Source organism: Antennarius striatus, chromosome 7, assembly GCF_040054535.1.
Source record: "Antennarius striatus isolate MH-2024 chromosome 7, ASM4005453v1, whole genome shotgun sequence".
In the NCBI taxonomy this organism is placed as follows: domain Eukaryota; kingdom Metazoa; phylum Chordata; class Actinopteri; order Lophiiformes; family Antennariidae; genus Antennarius; species Antennarius striatus.
In genome coordinates, this window is record NC_090782.1 from 3,437,119 (window position 1) to 3,449,260 (window position 12,142).

The following is a 12,142-nucleotide window of genomic DNA, read 5'->3' on the forward strand; positions in this document are numbered from 1 at the left end:
AGAGTTTCTGACTGGGTTGTTCAACAGGATCTTAGATAGTGAGAAGATGCCTGAGGAATGGAGGAGAAGTGTGCTGGTGCCCATTTTTAAGAACAAGGGAGATGTGCAGAGTTGTGGCAACTACAGAGGAATAAAGCTGATGAGCCATACAATGAAGTTATGGGAAAGAGTAGTGGAAGCTAGACTAAGGGCAGAAGTGATCATTTGTTTGCAGCAGTACGGTTTCATCCCAAAAAAGAGTACTACAGATGCAGTATTTGCTTTGAGGATGTTGATAGAGAAGTACAGAGAAGGCCAGAGGGAGCTGCATTGTGTTTTTGTAGATCTGGAGAAAGCTTATGACAGGGTGCCCAGAGAGGAACTGTGGTATTGTATGAGGAAGTCTGAAAGGAAAGGTGTACAAAACTGTGGTGAGACCAGCGATGTTGTTTGGTCTAGAGACAGTGTCACTGAAGAAAAGACAGGAGACAGAGCTGGAGGTAGCAGAGATGAAGATGCTGAGGTTCTCTCTGGGAGTGACCAGGATGGATAGGATCAGGAATGAGTACATCAGAGGGACAGCACATGTTAGAGGTTTTGGAGATAAAGTCAGAGAGACCAGACTGAGATGGTTTGGACATGTCCAGAGGAGAGATAGTGAACATATTGGTAGAAGGATGTTCAGTTTTGAACTGCCAGGCAGGAGGCCTAGAGGAAGACCAAAGAGGAGGTTTATGGATGTAATGAGGGAAGACATGAAGGTAGTTGGTGTGAGAGAAGAGCATTCAAAGGACAGGGCTAGATGGAGGAAATTGATTCGCTGTGGCGACCCCTGAAGGGAAAAGCCGAAAGGAAAAGAAGAAGAAAATCATGTTAGCATATTGGATTAATATAAAGGGGCACGGAGAGGATCACCCCATAAAGAATATCCTGAGGGACTGTTGGGAGTATGAAAACAGCAGTGCAGCCAGTTTTGGTAGAATTGGGAATAGAGCTGCAGAAAGGGCAGGGTTAAGCCTTCAAGTAGGTAAAACGGTTCCAGTATCAAGGATTCCCCCATGGTTTTTTGTGATGCCAGAAGTAAATTGGGAAATTAAGAAACTTCTTAAGGAAATCAAGAGACAAAGCACAGCTGGGTTCATAGCCTTGAAACACTTGGAAGAGAAATATGACAATAATCAAATGATATTCACAGATGGATCAAAAGACCCAGATACTGTACTGGCCGAACTGGGGCTGCAGCATATATCCATACAGGAAAAATTAGAATAAAGAAACAGTGGCAAGAATACTAGGTGTTGGCAGAAACGTGCAGGCATTTATTTTCAATACAGAGACAGGTGGGAGAGGGAAGAAGGATTGGAAGGAACCGGAAGGAAGAAACATCATTATCTTGGTTAAGGATCGGGCAAGGTTGAATGAAACATTGTATAAAATTGGTAAACACACAGATGGGAAATGGGAACAGTGTGGGGTTACGGAGTCTGTGCAACATATAAAGAGGAGAGGAAGACCTTGAATGCAATGATGGAGAAGGATAAGGAACCGTTTAATTTAGGAAACCTGCTAAAAGTTGATAACAGTGCAAGACTGGGGCGGCTGATGGACTTTATGGGGGAAACAAGGTTAATGGACAGAATTTAGGAGGATCCGTCACTAAGGGGTTCTAGTCTGTAACTGCCTAATCTCCAGTTCCAATGTAGATTCAGTAGGTGGCGGTAATGCTCCAGACACGAAGGGGGTAAACTGCCATTAAACCAAACAGAAGAAGAAGAAATATATTTCTCGCGAGACTACATTTCCTTCCGTTGTGTCCTTGCGGAGTCCAAGATGGGGTACTGGGACGTACCAGAGGGCACAGATTGCGTCCAGAGAACATGGATTATCACCAAATCGGCCACGCTTTTAGGTAAATATCAACAACAACAGACAAAGCTGTGCGTTGCTCCGCTGGGCTGTGTGTTTGTCTTCATTTACTGAGCATCAGAGCTAATGCTAGCAGTACTGTATTCAGATAGCTAAGCAGGATAGCTACAGTACGGTTAAATGACAACAGAGATAAACACATTCTCGTATATCTGAACAAATGTCTAACAACTGGGTGACTGTCCTGAGTGAATTAAGACACAATTTCGTCCCATCAGTGTACATGGAATCAAAACCATCTTTTAGAAAATAACATACTCGCTTCACTTTCTATTCTGCTGCTGGTACGGGAAGTGGGAAATAATGCCTCACATCAGATTTGCTTTTTGGATGTGTTCGGTCAGAGCTTTTCTTCGTGTTTGCAAGGAGAAAAGGGACAGAGGAGGTACAGTGATACCTCTGTACTCGACCATAATCCGTTCTGAGGTGGTGGTCGAGCACCGATTTGTTCGACCACCGAAACCAATTTTCCCATAAGAAATAATGGAAAGTATTTTAATCCGTTCTTACCATTTAGAAAAATACCTAAAATATTATAAGAACGTGTATCTAAACAACAATGAATACGTAAATGTGCACAAGCAGTACACAATAAAGATAAAGCATTATAAACCATTTTGTATAATTTACTTACGTTTTGGAGAGTGGTTGATGGCACTAGCATCATCATGGAAGGGGAATCCCTTCCATGATGACGCTAGGTAACGCGCCTCCAGGGGTTTCCTCCCTTCTCTCTCTCTTCCGTAGAGGTGAATCTGGCTGGGCAGTAGCCTTCCTCTATTCTTTAAGAAGGAACCTGTCCATTGTCAGTTGCTTCTGCTTCAAGATAGTGGAAATGGTTGACTTTGCCATTTCGTACTGCGACGCGAGGTCGGACACTCGTACACCACTTTCATATTTTGCTATAATTTCCGTACGTCTTTGCGTACGTAATTTGCGTACGTGTTACTCCGCTGGCGGTCTGAGTCGAACTGACGCTTACCCGCTGGCCGAGGAGCGCGTTCGGGTCGACTCGGTTAGTCGAGTACCGAAAATCTGTTCGGGGTCCGATACATTTTGTACTCGAATTTTTTGGTCGAGCACCGATTTGGTCGAGTATAGAGGCGGTCGAGTACAGAGGTATCACTGTACTTAACTTATGCTGTTCACCGACATGCAGTTGGCAAAAAGTTAACCAGGATTCTTCCCTCTGTGTCTGGAAAAAATGCCAGCCATGGTTTCATCCAGGTGAACATTACTGTATTGGACGCTGTCCCACGTCCCAATACCCACAGTCTCTCTGAAAGGATTTCTGATCACACACACACAAATAAAAACATGCTGAAGACACTACCAGACACAAATGAATACAAAGGCATCAGTCTCTTACATCAAGTATTGCATAGTTCCAGCTACAACACATGAACAGTATCACATCATCATTTAAATTGAGTCTCAAACCACTTTATATGTCCTTACACATTTCCTACTACTACAGACATTTCACTTTGTCTCCATCGAAATATGGAAGCATATATCATTTGTTGTTTAGTCATTTGTTTGTGTGTTTTCAGGCCTGGTGGGTTCTACCTATCACATGGTTGCATTCCACCCTAATTCAGCGTTGGAAGCACTACAGAGAGTTACGAACACAACTGTAACTATGGGTAAATATGTGTTTAAAAAAGTGCCAATGTTGATAGATATATATTTTATTAATCCCGGAGGAAATTGCACAATGTTTCAGTCACAAACATTATTAAAAGAACATGAGGGGCAACACTGTATTAAAACACACTCCAGTATACACTGTAGTGTTCTCTATTATGAATTTCAGGTATTCCACGGTTTAATTCAAATGCCTTAATGTAGTGTTCATTCAAGTCCAAATAGTTCATCTGTTTTTTCTTGTATATATGTTTATATATATATATGTGTGTGTGTGTGTGTGTGTGTGTGTGTGTGTGTGTGTGTGTGTGTGTGTGTGTGTGTGTGTGTGTGTGTGTGTGTGTGTGTGTATATATATGTTCTGTTGCTGTCTGTGTTGTCCTAGCTACCATGGGAGCCATTTTTGGCATGACAACATGCCTCAGTGCTCAGGCTCGTGGAGCTCCGGATGACCCGCTGAATTATTTCATTGGAGGCTGTGCCTCTGGGATCTTCTTGGGAGCTAGAAGTAAGAAAGATACTTTGAATTTTATTCATTCACTCCATCAACAAAATCTCTGCCTTTCCTGCTGTTGCTGCTGCTGCTGCTTTTGTTTTCTATAAATGTATCACTCCTGGGAGACAAATGGGAAACACAACAATGGAGGATGTTATGGTATCTTTTTTTCCTTTGCAGCAACAGTCAAATCGCAGATATGCCACATGATGACATGCCTCAAGCACATAATTTTTTTTATCCAGTTGTTTTGCATGAGCGTTTCTTTCGATAGATACTTTATTAACCCCAGAGGAAATTGCACATATCTAGATGAAATTACACTTATCTAGATGACATAATCTAATTTGAGAGATGAGTAAATGAGCATACTGTATGTATTTTGAAATGTTTTGGAACAAGTGCTGTGAAAGTGAAATGTTTGACCTTCCTTCCTGATGGAGGACTTCATCTCCTCCAGAGTTCTGGGTCTCTAGTTCTAGTTCCAACCAGTAGAACAGGGGTCGGCCTCCAGGAAACCTGAAGTGTGTCCAGTCAGTCTGAGAGGGAGTAGGTGATGAATAGTTTGATTAACTGCTCCAAGCACTTCCTGATGGTGGAGTTAAGTGCTCCTGGGCGGCAGTCATTGGAATTGTGGTTTCTTGGGAACAAGTTTGGTGGTTCCCTTGAAACACATGGAGACTACAGACCATAGCAGTGACATGTTGAACATGTCTGTAAAGATGCCTGCCAGCTGATTTGCACACACCTCGTCTTGGATGGTTTTCACTTTCACCCATGTTTCTGGAGTCTTGTAGTTACTCTAGTTTGTAGTGTTTATTAGCACAAATAACGATACAGAATGCAGACCCAGACTTCCTGTACGATTACCGTCAATCAATCAATCAATCAAGTTTTATTTATATAGCGCTTAATCATGACAACAGACATTTCAAAGCGCTTTAAGAGACAGAGAAACCCAACTGAACCCTCCAGAGCAAGCATAAGCGACAGTGGCGGGGAAAAACTCCCTCCATGAGGAAGAAACTCCGGGCAGGACCCAGACTCTTTTGGGCGGCCATCCACCTCGACCGGTTGGGTGGAAAAGAAATCAAAGGAAGACAAGAACAGCATCAGAGAGAGAGAGACAGAGAGAGAGTGACAGATAGGCCAGATAGAGACAGTATCAATATGGTTAAGGTTGCTAAAGTCAAGGCACAATTACAGCTGTGTGGATGACTGTATGGCGGCACGGAGGAAGAAAGGAAGCAGGACCCCAGCCGATGGATAGTTGAGGGGTGGTACTGGTGGGCTTGGAGGATAAGGTGCACAGCACATGGAGAGATGGGGGTGATACTGGTGGGCTCGGAGGTGCAGGTCCACAGAGGAAGGTCCACGGCGGCTGGGCGGATGAGGGGTGGAAAAGTAAGATGACACCAAGGAAGACAGGCAGCAGGACCCCAGTCGATGGATAGGTGGGGGGTGATAATGGTGGATGGGAGGTGCAGGTCCACAGCAGATGGTCCACAGCGGATGGGCGGATGAGGGGTGGAACAGTATGGTGGCGCGGAGGAAAAAGGAAGCCGGACCCCAGCCGATAATTAGGTTAGGGGTGGTACTGGTGGGATGGGAAGAGCAGGTCCATAGCAGATGGGCGGATGAGGGGTGAACCTGAGAAAAACCTGGGAGAACATAGAGCACAGAGACTCCAGGGAAGAAGTTTAGTTAGTACGGTGTGATTGGAGACTTGAAGAGTGAGGTCAGAGAGGAGGAGGAGTAACAGAGATGGTTGGAGAGAAGAGAGAGGAGAGAGGAACTCAGTGAGTCTGGATGTTGAGTCTCCAGCAGTGTAGGTCTATATGAATATAAACGTAGTAACCTAAGTTGCCATTAATTGTAAAATTTATGAAAAAGAAAAGTTTTAAGTCTAGTCTTAAATAGTGAGAGGGTGTCTGCCCCCCGAACTGAGGTGGGGAGGTGGTTCCACAATAGAGGGGCTTGATAGCAAAAGGCTCTAGCCCCCGTCTTACTTTTATAAATTCTAGGAACCACCAGTAGGCCAGTATGCTGAGAGCGTAATGCTCTAGATGGATTATAAGGAACTAAAAGTTCCTTCAGGTAGGTCGGTGCCTGGCCACGAAGGGCTTTGTAAGTGAGGAGGAGTATTTTAAAATCTATCCTAGCTTTCACAGGAAGCCAGTGCAGAGAAGCCAGCACAGGAGAAATATGGTCCCTGGCACTGGTCCTGGTCAGAACACGGGCGGCAGCATTCTGAATTAGTTGAAGAGTCTTCAGCGACTTTTTGGGGCAGCCTGAGAAAAGTGCGTTACAGTAATCTAGTCTGGAAGTGATGAAAGCATGGATTAATTTCTCTGCATCACTCCGTTTTAAAATATGCCTGATTTTAGCAATGTTTCGGAGATGGAAAAAGGCCGTTCTAGAAACCTGCTTAATGTGTGTGTTAAACGAGAGATCCTGATCAAAGATGACACCTAGGTTCCTCGCAGTGGTTTTGGCCTCAAACGTGATGCCATCCAAGGTAATTACATCACTGGGCACTACATCCCTAACAGTTTTTGGGCCGAGCACAACAACCTCAGTTTTATCAGAATTGAGATGCAAAAAGTTATTCGTCATCCAATCTTTAATCCCTTTGATACACGCCTGTAATTTGCATAACTGGCTGACTTCGTCAGGTTTAATCGAGAGATATAATTGCGTATCATCGGCATAACAATGGAAGTTGATGGAGTGTTTCCTTATCAAATTACCCAGAGGAAGCATGTACAAGATAAACAGTATTGGACCAAGAACCGAGCCTTGAGGAACTCCATAACTAACTGTAGTTGACTGAGAGGAGTTGTTATTAATGTGAACAAACTGGGAACGGTCAGTTAAATAGGACTTAAACCACATCAGTGCTGATCCCTGAATACCAATGGTTTGGTCCAGACGTGCCAGAAGAATATTGTGGTCAATTGTGTCAAACGCCGCACTGAGGTCCAAGAGAACCAGTATAGAAACAAGTCCTCTGTCTGAAGCGGTTAGAAGGTCGTTGCTAACCTTGACAAGTGCTGTTTCCGTACTATGATGTTCCCTGAAACCTGACTGGAAATTCTCGAATAAACTGTTGGATTTAAGGAAATCACATAACTGATTAGCGACTATTTTCTCCAAGATCTTAGATAAAAATGGGAGATTTGAGATGGGTCGATAATTATTTAGAACAGTAGGGTCCAGGTTAGGTTTTTTGAGAAGTGGCTCAATTACAGCTACTTTAAAGGACCGTGGTACATATCCAGTAGATAAAGACATGTTAATTATATTAAGGAAGTGGTTGCCAAGTAAAGGTAAGGCTTCTTTGATGAGTTTAGTTGGAATTGGATCTAACAGACAGGAGGATGGTTTAGCTGAGGAGATTATTTTAATCAGTTGACTAATCTGTATTGGAGAAAAGACATCCATGGAACCAAAGGGTTCAGGAGTCAGCTGTGTGTTTTCTAAGGGACCTAAAGAAGGACCAGAGTTTGAGGATAGGACATCATTAATTTTGTCTCTGATGAGCAGGATCTTATTATTGAAGAAATTAATAAAATCATTGCTGTGGAGACTTGATGGAATACTAGGCACAAATGCACTGTGGTTCTTTGTCAGCCTGGATACAGTACTGAACAAGAATCTGTGATTGTTTCTATTGTCCTCGATTAATGATGAATAATAGGCTGCTCTAGCGGAACGAAGTGCCTTCCTGTATTTATGTAAACCATCATGCCAAGCAGTGCGGTATTCTTCTAATTTAGTAGAACGCCATTTCCTCTCAAGTTGTCGGGATTCTTGCTTTAATTGGTGGGTATGAGAATTAAACCAGGGAGCTCGCATCCCCTGTTTTATAGTCTTATTTTTTAGTGGAGCAATTAAATCTAAGGTTTTTCGCAGAGAGTCTGAAGTAACATCAACAAACTCATCAATTTGAGATGGGCTAGCATTAACTGAGTTCAGAAAATGACCCGCTGTGTAGTTCAATAGTGGGATTAGATTAAGCATACTTGGGATTTCTTCCCTAAATTTAGAAATAGTATAGTACCGTGTTTATAGATGTTGGTCAGGTTTCATGTTTAGCAAGAACTTCATGAACTCAGGGCATATGATTCAGTGATGTCTGTACTGTAGTCCGTTGTACGCATCATGGATGCATTTGTGTACAGTCAGTGATCTTTGCTGTGTTGTATTAATGTTCTGAAACATGCCTCTGTACAAGTACAGCAGTTCTGCATAACTGAGTCTGATTATATGACAAGCCCTGAATGGTATAAGTCACTATTGGGTTTTAGTGTCTCCCTGGAGTAAAGCAGCAGCAGCAGCAGCAGCAGCTGTTGTTGCCATTGTCAAACCTTTTAGAAACATGTTGATGGCATCAAATTCAAAACAGACGAATCAGATGAAAAACAAATTGTCTGTGCTATTTTCAAATAAATGAAGCCAATCTTATTCAAATCATCACATTCTGTTTCGAGTTGCATTTTATACTCTGTGTGCGTGCATGTGTGTGTGTTCAAACACATGTATATGTATAGTTTGAATAGCTTCATTGTTACCCTTTCTAACTGAAGCATATCTTTGTGTTTCCACTCCCAGCCCACAATGCTATGACTGGTACGACAGCATGTATGGGTCTGGGTACCCTGGCCTACTTCACTAAAGTTGGCAAACATGAGGGCTGGACAATATCTGGGCCTCCAAAGCTGTAAAGAGGAAGATGATGGCTTGGCTTTGTTGTAAAAAATACTATTGTAATAAAGTTATAATGTTAAAAAATACAGTATTTTTTTTAACATGAAGTGCTTGATGTGAGACTGTTGGAGATATTCAGAACTAGTTGGCATAAACATGTAAAAAATTTCATATGTACTGAAAATAAAGCACTAAGGGAAATGCTTTAACATTCACATTTATCTCATGAAAACTACTGCAAAGACTTAAAACATACTTTTTGAATGTACATAGTACATGTCAAATATATCAAAAATATAGCTGAAATTCCTACCGAAACTTTGCAAATGCACGACAAATTATGTATCAAACCAATGGAAAACTATTACAAAGGCAAAAGGTGAACAGCCAGTCTTCCCACATGTACAGTAAATAGAATTCATGATCAGCAGATGCTGTTGTGGCTCGGTTTAAAGCCTGACAAGTTGTTCCAGAAATGTTCTACCAATAAGAGATTTGTACATGTGGTATCCTGAAATGAGCAGAAGCAATGAAATTTAACAAGAAAGCAGTTGTCAATCTTAAGAAGAACCAGAAGAATCCTGTTCCTGAGTGTACAAAAGTTAAAATCTGACCATAACCAAGCTTTCTCAAGGTCGTCATCTCATTTTCATCCCTTCTGCCGCCCGAGTAATGTGCTTTTTGTTTCATCTTTCCATCAGCAACGTTTGCAAAGATACTTGGTGGACGAATGGACTAACTGACGAACACACAAATGCTAACAATTACAATACATCACTGCTTTGAAGAGAGATGTAACAAGATCAACCAGCATTCATGAGCAGAATGAGCAGTTATATTTTCATTTCACGTCTCTATAATCAAATCTATATTTGTATGTACTAAAACAAATCAGTGCAACATCCTGCGAAACCCCTGAATTCAAAATTTTACCATGACCTACTTTCATAGGTCAGAAAAGCCTTTCGACTTCAAAGAACGCAAACTCTGCATGTAAAAGGCAACATCAGGAGTACTACGTAAATGCGGGTTTATCTCTTCAGGTGAATCTCATGTGCAGAGACCGCTCTGTGTAAAATCTGGCGACAACCTACCAAATGAGTCAATTACCTTCATAACTGCTTTGGCACCATGAGACCAAAACGCCCTGCATTAAAAGACAAATCTTCTGAGTTTTTTGAAAGAAAAAAACATGAAGATGAAGGGCCGAAGCATTTACTGATGGCCACCACATCCACAAATGTGAGCGCACTGATGGCACCAAAAAAGGTTGTGGCCCGCTGATTATACTATATGGAACTGATATGAAGTCATTTACTAAAACTACTTTGGTTTGCAGTCAGTCAAGTATCACATTATTATAATAATTAATTTTCATTGGTGCTCCAGTTTTTTATGTGATTTTTTAATTGTTTTCAGTGATTGGGACACAGTCTTCAGGGGATTTTGATGGGGTATGCCCTCATGGGGACAAAGAGGAGTAGGAGGTTGGGGAGGAGGAGAAGAATAAGAATCAATCTTTATTTTAAAAAAAGCCCCTAACAACACTCAGCAGCTTCACACTCACTTTTTTCACCCCTCTCACGAAGAAAAAAAGGAAGATGAAGACTTGGACCAGTAGCTCAGAGGACGAGCTACACTGGGCCTACAGCTGTGGGGAAAGGGCTAACTAGCTACATCAACTAATGAAGGGTTGCCATGGTGCTGAACCTTGTTTATAACGCATCAGTTATACTATTGTTGGAATACACATTGTTCCCACTTTACATGCTTATCTTATTCAATTTCTAAATAAAAACAAATATTTAGAAACATAACGGGTACAGACTAGCTGTGGTTCATTTATGGTTAACCTCAAAGGGTTCTCTTAGGGTTTCCAGCTTCCTCCCGCCTCTAGAAACATGCGCTTCAGGTTAATTGGTTGGTCCCAAATTGACTGTAGTTGTGACTGTGCGTGCGTGGTTGTCTGTGTCTCTGTGTCAGGCGGGGCTCTGGCATCACGCCCTGAATTTCTCCCGCTTCACACCCTAAGCCAGCTGGGACAGGCTTTCAGCTCCCTGTGACCACCAACAGCAGATAAAGCGATTACAGAAAATGGATAGATGTATAATTGTGTGTATGTGTGTGAATGGGTAAATGCTGGCTTCTGAATGGTCAGTCAGACTAGGAAGGGCTTATATTAGATAGATAGATAGATAGATAGATAGATAGATAGATAGATAGATAGATAGATAGATAGATAGATAGATAGATAGATAGATACTTTAATAATCCCTGAGGAAATTGCATATATCCACTGCTCAGGCATTGCATAACAAATAATACTGGATAAACACCAAGAGAAAAAGAAACACTGACATCACAGGACATACCACAAGACATACATTACACTAACAGACAGACACATGCAGCACTAACAGGACTTATATACTAAACTATAACTAAAATATAAACAGTACAAAATTTAAAAATATTACAGTATTAAAATATAAACAGTATAAAATAAAATCTAAACAGTATAAAATTGAATTAAAATATAAAACAGTATACTAAATAAATATATATATATATATATATATATATATAAACAGTATAAAATTAAATTTAAATTAAATTAAATTAAATTAAATCCATTTTCAACCCCGTGCTGACCTCGCCACCTCCCCCCCGCTCCTCCTGAGAGAGTCATTGTACCCCCTGATGGCACGGGGCACGAAGGAGGACCTCAGCCTCTCTGTGGAGGCGCTGTGTGTCAGCAGTCTGCCGCTGAAGGTGCTTCTCTGCTGGGAGAAGGTTGTGTGTAGGGGGTGCCTGGTGTTGTTCATGATAGCCTTAATTTTAGACATGGTCCTGCTCCCCAGAACTGTCTCCACAGAGTCCAGGCTCAGCCCGACCACTGAGCCCGCTCTGCGGATGAGTCTGTTCAGACGGTCCACATCTCTTTTCCTGGCCCCCCCACCCCAACACACAATGGTGTATGACAGCACACTGGAGACTACGGACTGATAGAACATGAGAAGGAGCTTAGGACAGATGTTGAAGGAGGCCAGCCTCCTCAGGAAGTACATCCTGCTCTGCCCCTTCTTGTACACACAGTCCGAGTTGAGTGACCAGTCCAGACTGCTGTCTAGCTGCAGTCCCAGGTACTTATAGTTTCCTACCACCTCCACCTCACTGCCTTTGATGATCACCGGCTGTGGAGAGGGAGGTGCCCGCCGGAAATCCAGAACCATCTCCTTTGTCTTGGAGACGTTGAGCTGGAGCTGGTTCTGTTGGCACCACTCCACGAAGTCAGCCACCAATGCCCTGTACCCCCCTCATCACCCTCCCGGATACATGCCACTATCGCGGTGTCATCGGAGTACTTCTGTATGTGGCATGTAT

General features: G+C 42.3%; 1 protein-coding gene across 1 annotated transcript; it reads left to right on the top strand.

Annotated features, from left to right (window-relative positions):
- The first annotated feature begins 1,777 nt into the window (after positions 1 to 1,777).
- ndufa11 (NADH:ubiquinone oxidoreductase subunit A11) lies at positions 1,778 to 8,876 on the top strand. The gene is made up of 4 exons (XM_068319483.1): positions 1,778 to 1,888; positions 3,459 to 3,551; positions 3,938 to 4,060; positions 8,663 to 8,876. Exons 1-4 carry the CDS (start codon positions 1,810 to 1,812, stop codon positions 8,773 to 8,775), a joined length of 408 nt encoding a protein of 135 aa, XP_068175584.1. The 5' UTR covers positions 1,778 to 1,809; the 3' UTR covers positions 8,776 to 8,876.
- The last annotated feature ends 3,266 nt before the right edge of the window (positions 8,877 to 12,142 follow it).

Bases quoted from the DNA above. Each gene is read 5' to 3' on its own strand.
- ndufa11 (XM_068319483.1), top strand. From the start codon at position 1,810: ATGGGGTACTGGGACGTACCAGAGGGCACAGATTGCGTCCAGAGAACA. The intron at 1,889-3,458 runs GTAAATATCAAC...GTGTGTTTTCAG, and splicing joins CAAATCGGCCACGCTTTTAG to GCCTGGTGGGTTCTACCTAT. The intron at 4,061-8,662 runs GTAAGAAAGATA...TTCCACTCCCAG, and splicing joins GATCTTCTTGGGAGCTAGAA to CCCACAATGCTATGACTGGT.